Source organism: Scardinius erythrophthalmus, assembly GCF_964197995.2.
Source record: "Scardinius erythrophthalmus genome assembly, chromosome: 12".
Classification (NCBI taxonomy): Eukaryota; Metazoa; Chordata; class Actinopteri; order Cypriniformes; family Leuciscidae; genus Scardinius; species Scardinius erythrophthalmus.
Window position 1 is genome coordinate 26,079,506 of NC_138232.1, and position 22,779 is coordinate 26,102,284.

The 22,779-nt window shown below is 38.7% G+C and overlaps 1 protein-coding gene across 2 annotated transcripts in view; it reads right to left on the reverse strand.

Annotated features, from left to right (window-relative positions):
• rptor (regulatory associated protein of MTOR, complex 1) overlaps window positions 1-22,779 on the reverse strand; it is a 425,184-nt gene that overhangs the window by 62,519 nt on the left and 339,886 nt on the right. For both annotated transcript variants that reach the window (XM_081381619.1, XM_081381620.1), the window contains 4 exons: window positions 18,162-18,280; window positions 3,259-3,362; window positions 2,760-2,976; window positions 2,166-2,276 (listed from right to left, as the gene is read on the reverse strand). In XM_081381619.1, coding sequence (XP_081237745.1) covers window positions 2,166-2,276; window positions 2,760-2,976; window positions 3,259-3,362; window positions 18,162-18,280 — 551 coding nt within the window. The remainder of the gene's footprint in view (window positions 1-2,165; window positions 2,277-2,759; window positions 2,977-3,258; window positions 3,363-18,161; window positions 18,281-22,779) is intronic.

Sequence of the window (22,779 nt, forward strand, 5' to 3'; positions counted from 1 at the left end):
AAAAATCCAGCTAGTCCAAAATGCAACCGCTAGAGTTCTTATTAAAACCAGGAAGTGTGACCATATTAGCCAGGTTCTGTCAACACTGCATTGGCTCCCTATTAAACACTGTATACATTTTAAAATCTTGATGATTACTCATAAAGCCCCGAATAGTTTAGCTCCACAGCACTTGAACAAGCTCCTATCACTTTATAGTCCTTCACGTCCACTGCAGTCTCAAAATCCTGGTCAGTTGATAATACCTAGAATATCAAAATCGACTGTGGGTGGTAGATCCTTTTCCTCAAAGACTTCGGGAGGCAGACACACTCTGTCAGTTTAAATCTAGATTAAAGACCCATCTCTTTAACCTAGCAAACACATAACACACTATCACATTTCTATAATTCAAATCCCTTAAAGGATTGTTAGGCTGCATTGTTAGGTCAACTGGAACCAGGAACACTTCCCATAACATCCAATGTACTTGTTTCATCAAAATAGAAATGGCATCTAGGCTAATATTTATCTGTCGGTCTCATTCTTATCCCAAGGTTACCAAAGTCAGCCGGATCCGGTTTGTATCCAGACCAGATTGTAAACCTGCACCTAGAGATGACCACAATGTAGCACTGGATGTCAGCGGAGACCACAACAACTAGACGAGCCCTACAGACAGATCCCCAGTGAAGACCTTGTCAACTTGACAGCCATCGGTATAGATCCTCAGCAAAGACCACAAGAACCAGACAAGCCCTCTGAACAGACTCTTAAAGTCCCCGTGAACCGGAAGTTGCAAACGACTTTTCTCCAGTGTTATGACGTATTTCCCAGTGAAACGGAATATTGAACAGAGGGCAGGGTTTTACTCTAGCGCTCCTCCTCTCCATCTCTGCTCATAGCAGACTAACGGTTTGAGGGGAGTGGTTAAGCGTTGCCCAAACCAATTCCTCAAACCTACGTCATCGGAGAAGGTCCTCCAATGCAGAGGGGAGGGGCATTTTCAGATTTTGATTAAAGATTACCATGGTAAAAAATTATTTTTTTAAAATATTTTCTTGCACGGATTAATTGTTCACCACAAGACTAGTAATATGCGCTAGCAAAGTAAATAGGGTCAATTTTGATTTCATGGGGACTTTAAGGCCAGCTACATCTCCCCCTCCCTCCATATGCCAGTGTGATATAATGTGATCTTCAAGCAGAAGGAATCATAAATCACACAATGCTCGTTCATTTGGACAGAGGAGGACTGGTCCCCAGACTGAGCGTGGTTTCTCCCAAGGTTTTTTTGTCATCGCTTTGTGACATTCTCTCACCATTGGCTTGCTTAGTTGGGGACACTTAAAATTCAGCAATATTATTGTTTTGACTGCACTAACACTATCGGATGAGAACTGAATTGTAGTAAAGCATGACATCAAAGGAGCCAAACACACATATATTTAAATATTGGTTTATGGGATAACACTGAATACTGCAGCAGCAGTTTTGTATTTTAGAAAGTCTCCTCTGGGGACAATGAAGTTTGGCAGCTCTAGTTTGGCTAGGAACAGGCATAAAGAGTTTTCTATTTAAAAAAGAAAAAAAAAAGAAAAAGATAAACGGTTGAATAAATGTCATGCCATTCCCATGGCAACAGAAAAACTAGCATAACTTTGAGTCATGAAATCTTACCTCATTGTACCTCACATTATAAGCTTATGGGGGTCCTTAAAAATCACAAGGTGCATAAGGATTTTCAAATGGCATTTTGCAATGTTTGAAACCAGTTTGCATATTTCCCTCCAAAAACAGTGTAAAAAATTATTTAGAACTCGTTCCCATCACTTTTTATTAGTGGTCACATTTTATTAATTTGTTTCCTTGCTTTAGTTAAATATTGACCACATAGCAAGATTGCGCATACATGGATCCCCACCCCTTGCATACACATTCCTGAGACACTTCATCACTAATCTTTACTTCACTTTGGGCAAATTGTTTTTTGATAATATTAGAAGTGAGGTCCAACTCTTTCATATTCATTTACTAATATTATCTAAAGCTTCCTTGCTAAATCAACATGATTAAATCACCCTGAATAGATCTTAAGAAATGATTTCAAGTTAATTCATTAACTGAATTAGTTTGATTTAGAAGTAAATGAATTCGATTTCACCTCTAATCCATGCAGCACTCACCTTCATGACTGGCTGAGCGAAATATTTGGCACTCCAGTCACAAAGACCTGTTTGCAGATTCACACTGATGAAGCTCCTGTGAGCAGCTGTCTCATCTCCATCCTCAGCAGCCTGAGGAACACACCAGACAAATGACAAAATGTAAATGAATCACTACATAAACGCTGACTGGGTGATCAGGTCTGACTGTGCTTTATCCTGCTTATTACACAACTATTTACTAATTAAGAAAAACATGGGCATGACATATTTATGTTGAAAACTGTTGTGCTGCTTAATATTTGTATGGAAACCATGTTACATTTTTTTCAGGATTCTTTGATGAATATAAAGTTTAAAAGAACAGCATTTATTTGATGAATAGAAATATTTTGTACTATTGTAAATGGTACAAAGGCTTGGTTTCATGGCACAAGGCTTGGTTTCATTGTTATAATCTTACAATCTTACTTATAATCTGCTGTTGGTTTAAACCACAAACAAGGCTGCGACAAAATAAGAAAAGCACAAAGACTGCAAAATACAGTTTTCTTACAAATGAACAACACAGAAGGATGGAGGAAAATCTGTGGGAAACTAATATCAATGCTGTACCTGATCAGGGCCCTTGTCAAACATCTTTCTGGTCCGTGGGAACTGCTGTGAGTGGGGCGCCTGACCACCCAGAGTCGGTGTGTATGGTGGCCGAGCGGGCGGCGCCTCCCGGATCGGCGGTTTGGGCACTTCATTGGTGAGGCTGGAGCTGGAGGCACCGGGCATGGGAGGAGATCCGCTGGAGGGAGATGAAGAGCATTTGGATCTGTGGGAAGCACTACAACACCAACAAGCAGGGCCATAACACACAGATTAATGTGCTGCAAAAGAAGAGGGTCAGCATGCACTACAATGCTGCATGTTACAACTAAATTAATATCCATAACCCAAAAAAGAACAGGATGTTATTTAATAGATGCAAAGAAGAGTAAAATAATAGAATCACAAGCTATTACATTATGCTTTTTCACCTGTCACAAAATAATCATTCCAGATGACTATATGGTCCTGCTGCTGATTTTAAATTAATCTAATACATATTTAAGTGTGAGTAACTCACCCTGCTTGATGTATGAGTGTTCCTTTGCTGGTGGGGCTGGCAGGTGCTGATTGGGTCAGAGATCCTGAGTCCAGAATCCTCTGTGTGCGAGCGTTCATGGTGGCCTGATGTGAGAAGCAGTGTAGAATGCAGAAGTATTATAACAATGTAGTATAAAATTGTGCATTCTGGTCCTGATTCAATTAAACTAGCAAAAGTGGATTTGGATATGCCCTTAGTTCACTTGCTTTAGACCATGCGCTTAGATTGTTAAAATAGGGCCCATGGTGTGAACTCTGCTATTCTTTAAAAGCAACAAAAATCCCATCTACCAGCGGTGACTACTGTCCCATTTCAAGGTTTGATAGCTAAGCACTGAAACAAAAATAACTTATGGTGGCCTTGTAGGACTGCAAGTAAAATGCAATACAGTTAATGCATGCAAATATAGTGAATGCATTTCTGTTTTACCTGTAATCCTAGAGAAAAAAGCATCAGCAAAACTCTTCCTCATAACTCTAATCGCAAACTAAAAGGGTAACAATCCGAACCAATGCTGTCTGAAAAACCCCAGAAAGTTGACTTATTTGCTTCATCAAAATATAGTTAACAATTCCATCCTCTCATCACCATCTGGAGAGATGGTCTAATCTGATTTTTATGCTTAGGCCTGCAGAGAAGTGAAAGAGAGACAGATTCATCATGACTGAGTAGACAGAAATAAAGTTATTGTGTGTTTGGGCAGCAGATCAAACATTAAAATGCTTGTGTTTGTGTCCCACAGATTCATTAATTTAAAAAGAAAAACAGATATGAATATCAAGAGAGAAAAGATATGATGTGGATTACTGAAATGTAAACAATAATCAGTGAAAAAGACTTGAGGAGATAGAGATCATACAACCAAATAAATTAGAAAAAATAAATACATTTGTTTATTTTCTTATTAACATTGTACAACCCCCATAAAAGAGAGACAAAATCTACCTACTGCCTTCATTGGCAGCATCCTAAAACTGTAGGTGTCCTCTAAAGTGAGGCATCACAAAGGCTAAAGGCTGTCTAATACACCTGTAGCTTTAAAAAATATAAATGCATCACACAAAAATATTGGGTAAAATAATTACACAAAGATTTTTTAATCAGAAGGTTATTTTATAGATTTGATTATATTATTTGACCAAGCTTGTCACAATCCATTTTGGTATTGTCCTGTGCACAAAGGATATATGCGATGCTGCCTTAATTTGGCTAAAACAATGCACTTAGCTAAGGAAGCAGCATAATTAAGATACTTATCTTTTGGAAAAGCCATGTGTTGTAAGCGCGCCTATGATGCCCCAAAATACTGCCTCTATAGGTAGATCACTAGTGTTTGGAACAGCTAATATCGGTTTATTTATGTAGTTTGCACAAATACATAATTTCATAGTTTCCTGCTATTTTTATTTATTTTTTTACTCCAAATCCAAATTTCTTGTATTATTTAAATCCAAGAACTGGTGAGAACGATAAAAGCTGAGGCACCTCAGTGGTATAGAGGGTGAAGTATCATTAAACAACACTATGTTTGTGCACAGAACATGATCAATGAAAAACAAAATATAAGCTCATATTTTCTGATTCTCATGTGGTTCTCATACACTTAAATAAATGTACACATGAAAAATCAGATCCTAGATAAGTTATAGAATGTTATTTGAATGCATTGCTGTCCTAAAAGTTCAAAACATATATAATAAATATTGCCTAATATTGCCAATAGAAGTTTCTGAGGGATCTTTCTGAGACTTTATTAAACAAACACTATAGCAAAACAACAAAAAGGTCTGTAGTAACAAGATGCAGTGGTATATTGTAGTAGTGTATCACTCTCAGTGCTGGCATATTGTCTTTCTACATTCTTAAGGAGATGCACTTTCCCATCACCAGTGAAGTATATACTTTACTTTTAGTACTAGTAAATCAGTCAGTCAGAACAGGCTCAAAGGTGTGTGTTTGTGTATGTGTGTTATTTTGCACTGATTGGACACTGCACAAATGTCAGCGTGACAAATCACTCATCGTCACCTGCTGCTCCTGAACTTAAGAAAGGTCAAAGACAAAACAAGCTGAGTTTGATTATTAGAAATTTACAACATGACCTTCTGCTTAAACAACCTCGAAAAGTTCTGCAATCATGTTTTAGAGACTTTTTAACATCAATCAGTGTCTAGTTAAAAAAAAAAAAAAACGGCAAAAAAACAAAACAAAACTTCAAACCCATGCTTCAAAAACCTAGAAGCCATTGTTAGTCATTTGGCTGCAATTGGGCTCAAGCTGATGTAGACGTGATGCAAGCAGCCCCAAGAAATCAAGCCAGAGTGTCTGATAATTTGTCAGATAATTTTAAGAACTCTGTCTACCCCTCCCCCTCTTCAGTTCAAACTCTGTAACAGGAGATTATACAGACACTGTAAAGATTCAGTTTAAAAACATAGCCCAGCATGGAGTACACAAGTTGAAAAGAACAGTTTTAGTTAAAGCAGAAAAACAAATCTGCAGTAACTGTGAATTTTATGAAGTCTCTCTACAGCTTTCTTATGACAGATGACGTCAAAGTGAGAGTGTTTTCTGGAAATCAAAAACCCCAGCTCGAAAGAGATGTGATGACAAATCTACTGATTAGTGAAGTCTCACATACCCCTGAGAACAACATTTGAAACCACTTCTAAGGTGATGCACATGACACAGTCAGGAAAGCACATTTTTAGAGTAAATTCTAGAAGATGTTTGCCTCAAAATTTAAATGAACTTACATGAACTCACATAAATGGAAACCAAAAAATGTGGCCATATAAAGTGTATTCCACTGTTGTTAAGTTAATGTACAGAAGTTAAGTTAAACTTCTGGAAACCCTTGAGCAATGCAATGTTGAAGAAGCACTTTTAAAGGGGTGGTATAATGCTCTTTTCACAAGATGTAAAATAAGTCTTTGATGTCCCCAGAGTGTGAATGTGAAGTTTTAGCTCAAAATACCCCACAGATATTTTTATATAACATGTTAAAATTGTCAATTTTTGAGGGTGAGCAAAAACACACCGTTTTGTGTCTGTTCCTTTAAATGCAAATGAGCTGCTGCTCCCAGCACAGAGGGCGGAGCTTCAACAGCTTGCACTCACACAGACATGCACTGAAAATTTCAAAAACTTTTAGCCTTTTATGTTCAAACCGGATTCAGACAATGATGGAGAGACTCAAGAAGAAGTGACAACATGTAGAATGCAACAGGACGTTTCTGAATGGTTAGGTGATGAATTTATGTAGCTTATGTGTGATATATTCTAGTCATTGATTCTGTCTTGATAATCTATAAATCGTGTTCTGGGGGTGGGGTTTATGTAAATGTTAGGGTTGGTGATGTCACTATGTGTCACTAAATGTTGTGTAGTCCCTATCAGCCGTTTGTTGTAGTCCTTCAAAAGCGATTTTTTTAAAAGCAAATATCTCCCTTTGCTTTGAACTTTGAGCGTTGTAACTTTGCAGATGTTGTTTATGCTCAAACAGCAACATTACACACTAACTAAAGTTAGAAAAGTGAAATCATAATCAACCACCCCTTTAAGAAGCCTCTGAGTGAGTTCACAGTGTAACAGCGCAGGCTGGCATCACACGCATCACACACATGACCGGCCAATAGTGAGCCTACGGTCTGACGTACAACCCAGAAGCGCTGCGCTGTTACACTACATGAACTCACTCAGAAGCCCACACAGAAGAAAATTAATAGTTGAATAAAGTCGTTATTTTTGTTTTGTTTTTTGCTCACAAAAAGTATTCTCGTTGCTTGATAAACTTAAGGTTGAGCCACTGTAGTCACTTGGACTATTTTAACGATGTCTTTACTTACTTTTTAGGGATGGCAGATATCGATTACCTAGCAGCTTATGAAGGAGTGAGCCAGCTCTCAGATTTAATCAAAAATATCTTAATTTGTGTTCCGAAGATGAACGAAAGTCTTACGGGGTTGGAACAACATGAGGGTGAGTAATTACTGACAGAATTTTCATTTTTGGGTGAACTAACCCTTTAAAAACAGCTGATACGCTGCTACATGTTGGAAAAAGTAGCTAATTTGTTACTGGACAAGTTACACTATTTTGAAAACAGCAACAAAAAATGTAGCAAATTATCTCAAAAGGGAAATATGAATAATTAATCATAACTTGTTATAATTAATTATAAATATTTGGATCAGTTAATCAAATTAACTTTATGTAGCTAAATTATTATAACAATGAATTAATCTGTTCGTCCAGCGAACACTCAGTATTGGTCATCTATCAACTCTCAGAAAATATTTGTAGCAACCAGGAAAAGCAGCAAGTGAGAGGGTGGCCACTCCGAAAGTGCCCTTTGATTTGTGGGGGATGTCACTCCTCCATGTGACATTGAGCCAATGGTAATGTAAGCTTTCGGAGGGAAAGTTTTATGATCCTTCGTCTTGAGCATGGCAATTTGCATATGTAACTGGATTGGGTGTTGATGCAGAAACTATTAAAGATTCTTGTAACACTAATATGTTGCATAGGTATCAACATATAATATACAAGATCATGTAGGTCATCAAAATACAAATTTGAAGATACCAAGAATAATAAATATATAAAATTTGATTAATCAAGTAATAATAACATGGTCATTCCAGGATTAATACATGGCCCAAAACACTATTAAATAATGTATGATCAAATAGGTAAATTGGATACAAAATCGTGCATGTCTCAAGTGATTATACAACTGAATAAGAAAAGGGTACATTATTTAATAATTATATCATAAAGCATGCATCAAACAGTATACAGTATGACAAACTATGTAAGAGTAATAATCATACACAAAATGTTCTGGAAACATGCCTGTTCCTTCATAGGTATTCTATGAATGAATGGGTAAGAGTCCTTTTTTATGGGCATTATGTGTGTTTCAATAGGGAAATGGAGTGAGAGTTAATGCATTGCTTTCTTTTGGTTTTGCATGTGGCTACTTTGCCCCACCTGGAATGTGTCTGAGGTCCACTAGTTGCTGGACTGGGGAGTAAAAGCTGATAATGATCAGTGGGAGAACAGACATCTCTGAATCTGCTAGGGCCTACTTGGAGCTTTACTTGTTACAGTATTTAGACGTCTGTTGGATTATTCATTACATAATAAATAATTGTGCGTATGATTGGTCCAGATGCTACAATGTAGTAAAGTTAGCCAGCAGCCATATCACCCTGTAGCCCAAGACTGGTTGCCCACTGAAGCTAAGCAGGGCTGAGCCTGGTTAGTACCTGGATGGGAGACCTCCTGAGAAAACCAGGTTGCTGCTGGAAGAGGTGTTAGTGAGGCCAGCAGGGGGTGCTCACCCTGTGGTCTGTGTGGGTCCTAATGCCCCAGTATAGTGACGGGGAAACTATACTGCCAAAAGAGCACCGTCCTTCGGATGAGACGTTAAACCGAGGTCCTGACTCTCTGTGGTCATTAAAAATCCCAGGATGTCTTTCGAAAGAGTAGGGGTGTAACCCCGGCATCCTGGCCAAATTTGCCCAGTGGCCTCTGTCCATCATGGCCTCCTAATCCTCCTCATATACTGATTGGCTTCATCACTGTCTCCTCTCCACCAGTAAGCTGGTGTGTGGTGGGCGTTCTGGTGCAATATGGCTGCCGTCGCATCATCCAGGTGGATGCTGCACATTGGTGGTGGTTGAGGAGATTCCCCCCTTCTATGTAAAGCGCTTTGAGTGTCGAGAAAAGCGCTATATAAATGTAATGAATTATTATTATTATTATTATTAAGTTAGTGGTGTCACTAGTTTTATCTGATACACTGGCACAATGCAGCATATGGAAGACGAACAGTTGGTGAGTAGAATAGTGTAGTGCTCTTTCAGCTCAGGCTAATTCATTAGTAGAGAATTAAGTGCTAACGCTGTGCAACATGTGGGTAGGGATCCATAGGCCATTGATGAGGAGCCTCAGCTGGGGACTGACACGGCTTGATATTGAGAGACAGAAGTCAGCGGTGGTTATTGCCTTCTTAAATTAAGGCAGCCTCTCAGAGCTGCTGCTCACATTACTAGGCAACTGAGAGCAGTTTCTTTTTAATTGCATTTGCTCAATTACAAAGGGCTGAATGTGTAAAGTTTAACAGTAGCAGGTGTCTCAGATGTAGTATGTAGGCCTGCAAATGTGTGGACTTAATGTATACAAGTCTTCTGAATTCTTACAATAAAGTACTGAGGTAATAATGGAAGTTTGATACAGTATATACCATGGTTGGGCGAAATGATCAAAATCAAAAAAGTCATTTTATTTCATGATAACAATATATATCATGATATAGTTATTTCTTGTTAACATTTCCAATATCACATAAAACTATTACTAGCCTAAGTAAAAACAAACAAACAAACAGTGATCGCCTACATACAGTGATAAAGAAAGAACAAAGAAACTAATTACTAGAGATGTTCCGATACCCTTTTTTCCTTTCCGATACCGATCCGATACCTGGACTCAGGGTATCGGCCGATACTGAGTACTAATCCGATACCTGGGTATGTATCTATACAGCTGCAATTCATACTAGTCCTGTATGAATTGATATAATTTTTTTATAAAAGGTATTTTAGTTTAACAATATAACTGTATAAAAAAGTGCAACAAATAAATCTAGGAATCTAAAAAATTATATTTGAATAATAACGGTCCACAAAATTCACGGTTTGGTTCGATAAGATACACTGGTGTCATGGTTCAGTACCTTTTCAATACAGCAAAAAGAAATGTCCTTGATTTACATTTTTTATTAAAACTAACATCATAAAGTATGATCATTTTTTACTTTGAGCAATGATGGAGCTACAGCGTACTCGAACTCGAAAACATAAACAGCTCCTTATAAAAAAAATGAAATGTAATATTGTAGTAGTTATAAGCAAAGGTTTATTTTATTTCAGATTAACATTTGAGGGCAGCAATTTTATTCATAATGTCAAAATAAAACCAACGTAACGTTACTTGAAAGCAGAATGTTTCTGGTTTCCACGTCAGCGCTGTTTGATCCGTTATTAACGGAGAATGTTCGCTTTTCACTAGATCTCGCAGCGATGTTATTACTTCTGTGGCGAATTCAAATTTCTTTACTTCTGTGGCTTTCTTTACTGGATCTCTTAGCGCTGTGTAGTAACAGTGTAACTTAGCTTGATCTAGATCGTTCCAAACTGTCTAATGGTCCGTGAAGCACAAAATAACGAGTAGCGCAGTTTTGTTCCGTTTTCATTACATTTGCCATTTGATGTTGGGCGCCAGCGTCTCTTAACGTTACATAATGCGCTTGCCGCGCGACTACATTTGAAAATATGCGTTTTCATTTCTTCTTCGCTGCTCTAAACAGTGGTTGCTTGTGGCAACACAGGAAGATGTGCTGTTGCCACAAGCAACCACTGTTTAGAGCAGCGAAGAAGAATTGGTCTCTGATTTGCAGCGTTAAGCAAAGCTAGCGTGCATAACTAGGTATTTTTTAATAAAATGGTATCGGATCGGTACATGGGTAGATGTACTCGCCGATACCGATGCCAGAATTTTTATTGGTATCGGCGGCATTTCCGATACTAGTATCGGAATCGGAACAACCCTACTAATTACACTGGAAAAGATAATGTTGTGGTGGCATCGCTGTTAAATTAAAGATGCTGCTGACATCTATTCATAAGTCGACAAGCGTGATTTCTTCACTGCCTCTGGCTGTTGTCTGTGAGGCTGGATTCAACCGGTGGTGTCGAGTTCTAGAGTTCTCAACGGGCCTGAAAATTACAACCCGACCCGACCCGGCCCGTGGCTTTTAAAGCCCGGACCCGATGTAACCCGACACATCAACATGAATTTTCTGCCCGAACCCGGCCCGTGGCCCGACGTTAACTTTAAATATATAAATAGGCTATATAAATATGCCTTAAAAATCTTCACACAATAATAAATAAAAAGAACTCAAACATGTACCCAGACATGTACCCAATTTCCATCAGAATCCAGCACCACTCCAAACACTATCCAGACCTCTGATTTTCCCACTCCTGTAGTAGCGACGGTGAATTCACCTGCGGGGCAAGTTAACGTTTCACCAACTCCAACTTCTTCTCCAGGCTAAAGTCGTGCACGCAGCGGCGTCAGGTCTGCCCCCGCCCCTCTCCATGATGCACGTTGCACGCAGCAGCCAGACTTTCTTTATGGTGAACAGCAGCGATGATAAATAAATGTTTTTTTGTTTTTTTTTCACTGAGCGGAAAAGATTAAGCCCGAGGTCCGACCCGACCCGAGTCATTTGCTTATATTTTCGACCCGAACCCGCGGGTCCCGTCGGGTTTGTCGGGCCGACCCCACCCGTTGAGAACTCTATCGAGTTCTCTGGGGGTTCCCCGAAGGTTTATTCCACCACGCTTTCAGGAGAGAGCTGTGGATCTTAGGAATCTCAACTGTTTTCACCGTGAGAAATCCCCTGTTAAGGATTTAATACCAAAAAAGCTAGCTCTGACAAATGCCCATTTGTTAGTAAACAAAAAATTTATTCTGAATGAATTTATTATGACTAATGAACTGGACTTCAAATTGGATACCTGGCTAAAGTTAGGAGACTCATCATCGCTATCTGAACTTTTGCCTGAGGGCTATATATGCATCAACTTGCCCGTTGGGTTGTGGGGGAGGACTAATAGCTATATACAAAAAAGCCTTTCAATGTCAGTTACTCTCGGCTGAACCACTGCAGAGTTTCAAACTATAACGGTTTGAAATCGCAGCTACAAACCCTGTTACGGTCGCTTTAGTGCATTGGCCTCCGAAAAAAAGGCCTCTGAACAAAAAAAAGTTTTTGTTCAGAGTTTTGTTGTTGAATTCTCTGATCTCTTGAGTGAAATGTCTACAAAATATGACCGCTTTTTATTCTTGGGTAATTTTAATGCGCATATTTGTTGTGGAAATGACACGTTTTCAAGTGAATTTTTTTATTTGATTGAATCATTTGATTTGCTACAATGGGCTAAAAAGATCTACCCACAAACTAGGCCACGTTAGATCTGATCTTAACTCATAATCTGCAAATTGACAATGTAAATGTTTGAGAGACTAATTTCTCTGATCATATGCCTATCACTTTTAAGACTCCTACTGCCATTCAACCTGTATTTCTAGGGGACGTTATGTGCTAGTCAAGGAGACTAAGATCAAGGACCTTTTTTTATCAAAAGCAGATTCTGAAAGAGTAATTTCTGTATCTGGATTTCTGTAACTCTCTGTATTCTGGTATCACCGCTGCATCTTTGTCTCGACAACAATTGTTGCAAAATGTTGTGGGGTGAGGCTCTTAAAAAGGGTATAGAAACGCGAATCAATTACCCCTTTATCAGCTTCTCTAAAATGGCTCCCTGTCCATCTTAGAATTAGGTACAACATTTCATTGTTTGTGTACAAATCTTTAAATAACCATGCCCCATCATATTTAGCAAATCTTTTGATCCCGTATAATCCCTCCAGAACAATATGCTCAGAAAGTCAAAAAGTTCATGTAGTACCAAGGACAAATCACCAACATAAAGGTGATCGAGCCTTTGTAGTAATAGGGCCGAGACTGTGGAATGAGCTGCCATTATCCATCAGGTCTGTCAAATCTTTGCAGATGTTTAAGAATTTGCTGAAAGCTCACTTAATGTTAGTAGCATATAATGGTAACATTTTGTGTTTTATATGTTTTTGTTTTATCGGTCAAATATGTGTTCTTATTTTTGAATTTTTATATGAAGCACTTTGGTCAACCTTTGGTTATTTTTAACAGTGCTGTATAAATAAGACGACAAGACAAGAATGACAAGCCTATAACAGGGCGAGGAGCTGACTTCAAGGGTAATAAACTCAAAGTTACAAACTTCAAACAAGTGACTTCTGTCACTAAGCATACGTCGACACACAGGCACATGCCAAGGCCGAGAATAACTTGAGCACTTAACTAAGGCAAGGAATAAATACTCCAATCAAAGTGACCAAACCGGTGTATCAGATCAGAGCTTGGTATCGGACGTAGTTGAAACCACACAGTTCACAGGGAAGGGTGTGGGCAGCTGTGAAAACAACAAATAGCAAATCAGCTTACATCCCTCTGCACAACCAAAACATGAGGTGCAAAATAGGGAATCTGAAGGTTGTAAAATCTAGCAAAGGTGTTCTGAGAAGACCAACCTGCGCCAAACAAATGTCCTGAATAGACATCCCTTTATTTATGGGGATATTTGGGGATATTTAATTTAATTAATCAATCAACAATACTATTGACCAGCATTACCAAACGTGGACGTTTTCCTCTAGAAACAAACATTGATGTATTATTTTAATTTAATACTGTGAAGCTGCTTTGATACAATCTGTATTGTGAAAAGCGCTATATAAATAAACTTGACTTGACTTATTCCAGGCCCATGACGAAACCATACTCCTAGTAGAGTGAGCATGAACTACAATGGAACAAGTCTCATTTTTAGAAGCATACGCTAACGCGTTAGCTTCTACAATCCAGTGAGACAAGCGTTGTTTTGAAAGCGGCAGACCTTAACTGCAAATTCGGAAACAGACAAACAGCTTCTCTGTCAGCCTAAAATGGCTACATCTGTCCATATAAGCATGCAAAGCACGAATGGGGCATAAAGGATGCAGCCTCCTGAGGAGCAAATAGCAAACGCTTGCAGCGTTATAACTGCTGTTATGCTCTAAATGATGTAGACAGAACTTTGGACACATATCCGTGGTCAGTCTGACCATTTAGTCATCTTTACCAAACTCCAAACCAGCAGTGTCTATAGACAGAGCATATAAATCACCTACTCAATTCACACATGCCAGAGCGAGTAAAGTGCAGTCTTAAATGAGAGCACTTTCAGTACCGTTGCATGCAGAGGTTTGAAAAGTGGCACCAGAGACAAATCCTAGATGGGTACCAGGTTAGGATGAGGAAGATGCAGCAGTCTCGCTCCTCTGAGAAACCCTGCTACTAAATTGTGCTTCCCTACTGAGCAATAATCAATGGCCAAATGAAAAACTGAAATGGCAGCCACATACACCTTTAGAGTGGATGGTGTGTGCCCGTTATCCCAACAGTCCTGTAGAAATTACAAAATGACAGACACAGAGCAGGCTGATGGGTCCTCATTTTCTCACTTTACACCCCAGGACACAAAGACTTTCCATTTCGGAGTGTAAAGGCATCTGGTTGACCGGGCTCTTGCTTCAGCAATCGAATCCAAGACCCTTTGTTGCACATTCAATGTCCGCCCATCTCACTGACCTGCCAGCCATGCAGGTTCCATACCTCTGGCCTGGGGTGTCAGTACCCAACGCTTGAGACCTCTGTAATGGAACTGGCAACAGGGGAGCCACCAGGTGTTCCACTTGCTCTGGAAGCCATGGCTGGTTTGGCCAGTTCTGCACGACCAGTAGCACAGTCTCCTATTCCTCCCTGATCTTGTGCAGCACCGGTGGCATGATTTTGACCATTTTGCGTCAGCGGCTTGATAACGCATCCCCTTCTAGGGGAGTACTCATCAGTGAAAAGAACAACGGGCAATGCGCATTCTACTCCAAGGCGAACAATTCGTCCTCCGTTTCCCCAAACAGGCTCAAAATTACCTGGACCGTCTGAGGATGCAGCCTCCATTCTCCGTGAACTGTCCCACCCCTGGACAGCACATCTGGGCCGCAATTCAGACGGCCGGGGACATGGACTGCTTTTATCGATAAGAGGTTCCTGTCCGCCCACAAGAGGAAACGTTCTGCCTGCCTTTGAAGCGGGTGAGATTGAATACCCCCTTGGTGATTGATATATACGAAGAAAAACACTGTGTTGTCTGCCCAAACAAGAGCTTCACGAATAGAAGGAAGAAAAGATACTGCCTTCAGCTCTAGGCAGTTTATGTGCCACTTTGACTTTGCACTCGTCCAAGTGCCGCAAGCCAGCCTGCCGTCGCAAAATGCTCATGCATTGTCGTGTCAGCAATATATTCTCATTAATATTAATTTTTTTTAGCACACCAGGGTGACTAGGAATATGAAATTGTCTAGCTATGACTTCTTGTTTCACAGGAGTACAAATATGAGGAAACACAAAGGCCAAATTCCCTTAATCATTCATCACAATGAGTAAAACCAAAGAATATAGTTCTGATGAGAAGCAAAAGATTGTTGAGCTTCACAAAATAGAACGTGGCTGTAAGAAAATAGCTAAATAATTGAAAATTCCCATTTCCAACATATGGAAACTAATCCTGATGAATAGAATGGACAAAATACCTGAAATCCTTTCCAGCTAAAACACGACGAACCAGTTACATAATTTATTGGTACTTTTTGATAATTTCATTACTTGCTAATTGATAACATAACTACGACGTTGCATGCTCGTAATTTCTTTTGCACTTTATTTATAATTAATCAATTATAAAATAAAGTGCGCTCTGCCACATTTGTGCACAGAATTGAAGAGTGTCATGGGCATCAGCACAATGACTGACAGGACAGGAAAGTTTGTTATTCTTGTAGGTGAGAGACTTTTTATTTCGTAACAAGTTAAGAAAATAACGTTAGAATAATGAAACAGACATATGTACTGACAACATTTAATCTGACTGTAGATACTGAATCAGGCAACACGTTTTTCTCAGGCACTCTTAAACTGCATCTGACAGAAGTGACAACAGTCCGCGACCCACTTAAAACAGTCTTGTGTCCAACTAGACAAACTGCTGTAAGTAATCCGCCGGTGGGGTGGTCTGCATGCAAACTGAACTGTATAACCGTTTGTGATTGTGTTCCCTACCCATTCTGACACCACTGGAAGTGCACGCAACTTGGAATGTATCTCAAGCGGCTCGCTGCCTGGAAACAGGGCGCAGTTTTCTTTTAAGGGGAGACACTGACAGTCCCTGCATGAGCTAGACCACCACAGTGCACCTGGGGAACACTCGTGCTGGGAATGAGAGAATGAACAGGGATTACGCCTCGCAGGCTACTGTAGCCTGCAACCGGCAAGGGAACAGATGGGTGCAACACAGCAAGGCGAACCCTCTTGCTTGGCAGCTCACTGTCCAAGTTGTGTGACGGTCTGTTCATTTGACCATTCCCATCAGGAACGCGGCTGAAGCTCAGGCACAGGATTACTTGGGTGAGGTCCTTGTCTCTTGGGGTACTTGTACTGCCTGGACTTGGGCCTCACAGCTGTTTCTGGGTCCATCCTCGAGCCAGAGGAGATTGCAGCGGGCAATCTGTCCTGGCGCTTAGATGAATGTTTAGCGGAGGAGGATCTTGAACGTGCTGGAGGAGCTGCAGCCCTTTTTCTCAGAGGCCCTCATCTCTGGTTGGGTCAGCCTTATGAGCACCAGATCTGTGGCCGAGTGCAGTTTCCTGAACAACTCGGGATCCTGGCTCTGGCCAAAGCCGAAGATGAATCGTGCGTTCGACCTTGATGGACATTGTGTTTCTGCCACGGCGGAAGGAGAGAAGCAAGTGAATGCGGCATCCTCTTAAAAGCGTAGTCAAAGGCGAAAGGTCTGGAGTTTGAGAAAAGAAGTCAGAAGTGCAGGATACATTTGCAATCGCAAAAAAAAACCCATCAAACTTTTATATCCAGCAATTCTGACTTTATAAAAAGCAATTGCGAGTTTGTATCACACAATTTTGACTTTATAACTCACAATTGCGCGTTTATATCATACAATTCTGAGAACAAATGTCACAATTGTGAGATGTAAACTCACAATTGAGACAAAGTCAGAATTGTGCCATAAAAAGTAGCAGTTACCTTTTTAGTTTCTTTACTCTGTGGCAGAAACAAGCTTCAATACTGTACGTATTAGACAAAACTGTTAAACAGAGATGGCAAACTAATGAAGACAGTGAATGGGAGCATTGTGTGCTCAGGGGCTGGTGTTCTCAGTGCCATCAAAATAAAAGTCCCGCTTCCGACATATCGGCCAAACAGAAAAACTTGACACTGACAATGTTTTATTCTCGAATACTTACAATACAATACAGCACAAAATGTTCTGGACCGAAACAAATAAAAGCAAATAAAACAACACTAAATATATGATTTTTACAATGAAAATCAATCAACACTGCTGCTTTGAAACAATCTGCATTGTAAAAAGCACTATATAAACAAAGGTGACTTGACTTTCTCTACTTATGTTCACCTAAGATATAACTGTCTGTGTCTACGTGAATACTCGCCAATAAATATTCTTGGCATTTTGACATTATTTTGTGTGTATTTGACTGTTTAAGGTCGAGAAGCAGTGAAAAATAACTCAATTTAGTACTGAGAGGTGGCTTTATGTGCACACACTTTGGGTGTAAGCACAAAATCTGAGGGAATGAGTAAAATTCTGCGCAATACGTGCAATCTCACTCTGAAATTCAAGCCCTGTAACACCAACAATATTCATCCTGAACAAATGAAACGAGTGAGTGAGGGGAGGCAGTTTGTGTGTCAACTCACTGTCGAAGAGTAGAGAGAGTTGGTATTGTGTGTCTATTCTGAGGAAAATTAGTATTGGAAGAGTTTCAGATATTTCAGTACCGATATTTATATTGAAGAATTTATATTTTTGACAACACTACATTGCACTTAGGTTGTTATTTTAGATGCCTTTTTTAAAAGACTACAATTGAAAATGTATATTATATAGCCTATAAAATTCACCCCGCCAAAGTGGCTAGTAGGAGTGAATGCGTAACCCGCCAAAGTGGCTAGTAGGATGCCACTGCTGAAATCCACCCACATTTTCCATGTCTTAATGTCAAGCCCTAGTAAGCACAGTAAAATGGGGCAGGTGTAATGAGGATCCCAGGACTGTCTGTACCTTGTATGCGATGCTGTTGAGAACCTTCATGGCTAGATCAGAGACGTCTGGAAATGGATCAGCTGCTAGATGCAGTAACACCCTCCAAATCTGAGTATATACACTGTTAAAAGACACTCCTGAAAAGAGAAAACATTTTGTTAGTTTCATTTTAAATTAAGGAAATTATTTAATTGGTGCATTTAATGAGAATTTGTGTAGAAACAACTAAAGAGAGTTAAACTGAAACTCAGATCTTCCCTGGGATATTCCTTACAAAAAAGTACTGCCGCTGCAGCATGGTACAGTGATGCTATTTAATGAAAATACAGTGGTATTTTGAATTCATGGTACTGAACGATTAACATTTCAATATTAAAAGAATACCAGGGTATTATGACTTCATAAATCAAAAATCATAAATCAGCAATATTATGGCACTATTACAGCAATTCCAATCCAAATTTTGCTGAGAATTAACAAACACTGAAGACATTCTCTATTATTCACTCACACCAGTTTATACAGGACAGTTAAAGTTGTTTATGGTTTTGTTAATTTAGTATAAGAAACAGATAAAACTGAATATCCTGTACAGTCATTAAGGCCATTAATTACTTCAACCTCCCTGTACCAATAAAAAGAGAATTATTGATTTACACAAAAGTAATCGGCAGATCTCATCCATCTTTCATTAGAAGCTGTCATAGCCATTATCCTGATGTTATTGCCTGGTCTAGAAATTATGTAATTTCAGAAGCAGGAAACAGCTGTGGGAAAACGTTGATTTCAATCTGACATTTTCTCTCCTGTCCCTAGAGTTAACCAGCAACCGCAGATGACATTATAAGACTTTTGTGTTTTGTTTTTTTCTCTCAATTCTCATGCATTTTCATTCTATCATCGCCTGCAGCATGTCATTAGTGTCAGTCACTAGTTCATTCCTGCTCTGCACCACTCCGGTGATCAAAATACACATTCCTTAAATTACGTAGAGGTGCCATCCTCACCTCATTATGAGACAGGGCACATCTGTAATGTGTGCATGTATGCTAACTATCCTATCGGCCGGATGAGTATACCTGTGCTGGAGCGCGTGAAGAAGTGTGTGTGTGAACGTCAAGAGACCATCAGGCAGCTGAACGTATTTGTGATGCAGAAAGACTTTCTGCTTTCCCTGTGGTGCTGTGTGAGTGTGGAGCCCCTCATCATTGGAATGCACAGTGTGTCTGCCATACTAACGCATGCAAAATCCAAAGCGCTTCATGAACACAGTCTCTAGGGACACCTCCTCCACATCACTCTCTCCTCTTGCACTTATCTTTATCCACACAATAACAGCTGGTACGGAAAGCAGATGTTCAATGATCTGAATGATCCATCACTCTAAATGCTGATCTTAAGCAATTTTAACTGAAATTAGTAGTAATTTTCAATAAATCAAAAACAAAACAAATTTAAAAAAATTTGCAGCTAAGAGAATTCAACAACCATCAAATAGTCACCAGTGGAGAAAGTGAGAGTATAATACGGGATGGGGCGGGGCTCTGGCACACTCCTTTATTTTTATTTGCCGATGTAAACAGAGCCATAATTTTCAACAGAGGGGCATGAAATATTCAGCAAGACTGCAGTGGTGTGCTGTCGCAACCTGACACAGTTTCAAAACACACTAAGAAATGGACCCAATAATGAAGTTAGAGGTTTATAACACTGACAAAACATTATCCTAACCATAGCAGATTATGCATATCATAGTATATTATGATATTATTCCAGTGCTAAACATACTACTCCAGAGAACGCTAAAAGCTCTAGCTCACTTTCCATGCATCAGCACTGGATAAATGTGTATTAGAGCAAAAACAAAACAAAAAAACAAGCATTCTACTGACCATAAGCTAGCTGTAATTAAGGCTTTCAATCGCTTAAACATTTATAATCGCTTCATAATCTAATGAACTACATGATATACTGATTAATTAAAATAGTTACAATTAAATTGATATTTGCACAGAAAAAAAAAAAAAAAAAACTTTTTTTTTTAGGATGACAAATGTTGACAATTGTCAATGTATTGTTGCATCAGATTTGCATCAGGTTTTGGCAGAAAATGTCATCCTTTTTTCATGACTTGTCCATTCGTTCATGATTGCTATTATTCTTTATAAAAATAATTTTGTAGAGATTTGATGCCATATATTAATCCTAGAGAAGAATACATTTAACATTTTCATTGTACTAAATGTCTCCATTAAGAAAACAATATCTAACTGATGAATATCTATTAACATCTATTCAAAGAAACATTTTAGAGCAGAATATTTATATTACATTACCTATAGATATTTCCATATCTTGTCCAGAACTGATTTTTTCTATCTACTGTGATTTCTATCTACTGAATGACACTCTTAGTTAAATTATTTTACCTTTATACATTATGATATATTCTGCAACTTCACTTCAAGCACAACACCTGCTATAAAAACAAAACAAAACAAAACAAAACAAAACAAAACCTGAATCCAAGCATCCATGTTAACTGGAAGGTGCTTCGAACCCCAGACTCTGCTGTGCTAGCACTCATGTTTCTGCATTGCCTGGCTACTGATTTATGTATGCAAAGCACAGTCACTTCTGGAGGTTGAGTAAGGACTTCATACTTGAAATGCATTAGTCACAGATTATATAAAATAAAATAAAACTAAGAAGAGGAAAAGGAGAATATAAGGAAAGGATGGGTTGACGGGAGGTCAGAGGATAAAGATAAAATGAAGAGGTTTTGTAAGGTGCTGGTGTGGACTGCACTGATGCAACTCAGTGGAGTGAAAGGGTGACGAAAATGATAAAGGATGCATGTGTGGCTGAATACAGAAAAACCAATGGTGAGCCAAAAAAAGGTAACGATTGAATGAGACAGAAACAAATGAAATGGATTGAAATATAATGGAATCAGATATAATAACAGCTTGAATGTTGGAACAAAGCCTCAATCTGGCCTCACAATGATAAAAGTAACAATTTTAAATATCTGAAGGGGCTGACCAGAGCAAAAAATAAATGTCAGATAATAAAGAGTGAGAGAGGAAAAAAAGAGCAGATTTTTTCTTTTACAGCAGGTTTGATTGCGACTTAATTATTTACATTTAGAGGATCTATATGTTGAAATAGCACTAAAATAAATGAGTAAAATTCTGCTGCGGAGGGATTTTTAGTTTTCTGTTCTCTTGATTTAACCATTTATCCGCAGAGGCCATATATGAACAAGGATTGACTATCTTCTAAATTCTCAGAGAAGGGGAACGTACCAAGCTTGTGTGGAACAGGATTCAATTCAGTTTAGTTCAGTACATGTGAGAACTGTAAGAGTTCAAATAAAAATGAATTAAATTCAGTCATCAATTCATTTGCAACCTCTCACTGCAGTTAGTCTGTTTTTGTCATATCTTCCATTAGCCATCAGGTCAAGATTATAGTGAAATTAATAAATCATAGATTAGAAGTTTTATAAAACTGGTTTGTCATACTGGCTAACCAGCTTATCTTACAGACAAATAAAATGGGTCTAAATTAACTGTCAATCATTTGATTATAACTGAAAAATTATGTGATATGTTCATATGGATGGACAATTTACATCTTGGAATATTTACAATAACCAGCATGTTTTAAATTGAGTCTATTATGATGCTGTTTCTTTGACATTTACTTTGTTAGTTCTGTTTGGATGTTCTGTTTGTTTTGGCTTTATGTATATTTATTCGGGTTGTCAAGTGGTTGAATATTTAAATCACAATTATTAAATCACTCTCTTAAATACTTGATTCTTATTGGTCAGACCTCTGTTTGACCTCTCCTTTAAACAGCAGGACTCAAATCCTCTCTAAAATCAGAGACTGCCTTTACAGATCAAAATGAATCAGATCATTCCAAAACAATGCTAGTTCGATTTATAATCAAACATCATTACATTGCATACAGTAGTAATTCTACATAATGTCTGTAACCCACACATTAGACTATCATGTTGTAATCACTCATTGTTGATGCCCTTTTTAATAACTAATTAATAGTTCATAGGAATTATGGTGTGCTTGGTATCAGGATTTTCTATTTCTTAAATTATGGTATAAATCAAATCCATGTAGGCTAAAACGTATTGTACTCTCATTATAAAATTTAGGTCTAAATCATACGCTGCTAGTGCAGGAAAATTAAGAGACCATGTGACTAATAAGATAAGAGGTAATTTATGTGAGAGGAGGCGAAACAGTTATGTCCCAAACTAAAGACAACATCTAATTGGTCAGAACTACTCTAAGGGTTGGACAAACATCTGAGTTTAAAAACTCAGGATACGAACAAAGCATTTGGTTAAGACTACAGCTTAAGACTGGTAAAATGGGTTAAGACGGAGGTTAAAACCAAACAACGTCATGCAAGTCACCTAACTACTCTCGTCTCACTTATTTTACTTTTCTTTGTTTTACTTAGTTCCTTTTCTTTTGCGTTGAGATTTTTCCTTTCTAACTTTGACAGTGAATCATGTATAGACGTTTGTATCAGTGCTCTGTGCCCTGTGTGGATGTAGCTTTCCTGTTCTGTTCCAGTTAAGTCCTGCCAAAACTTAGCCTTG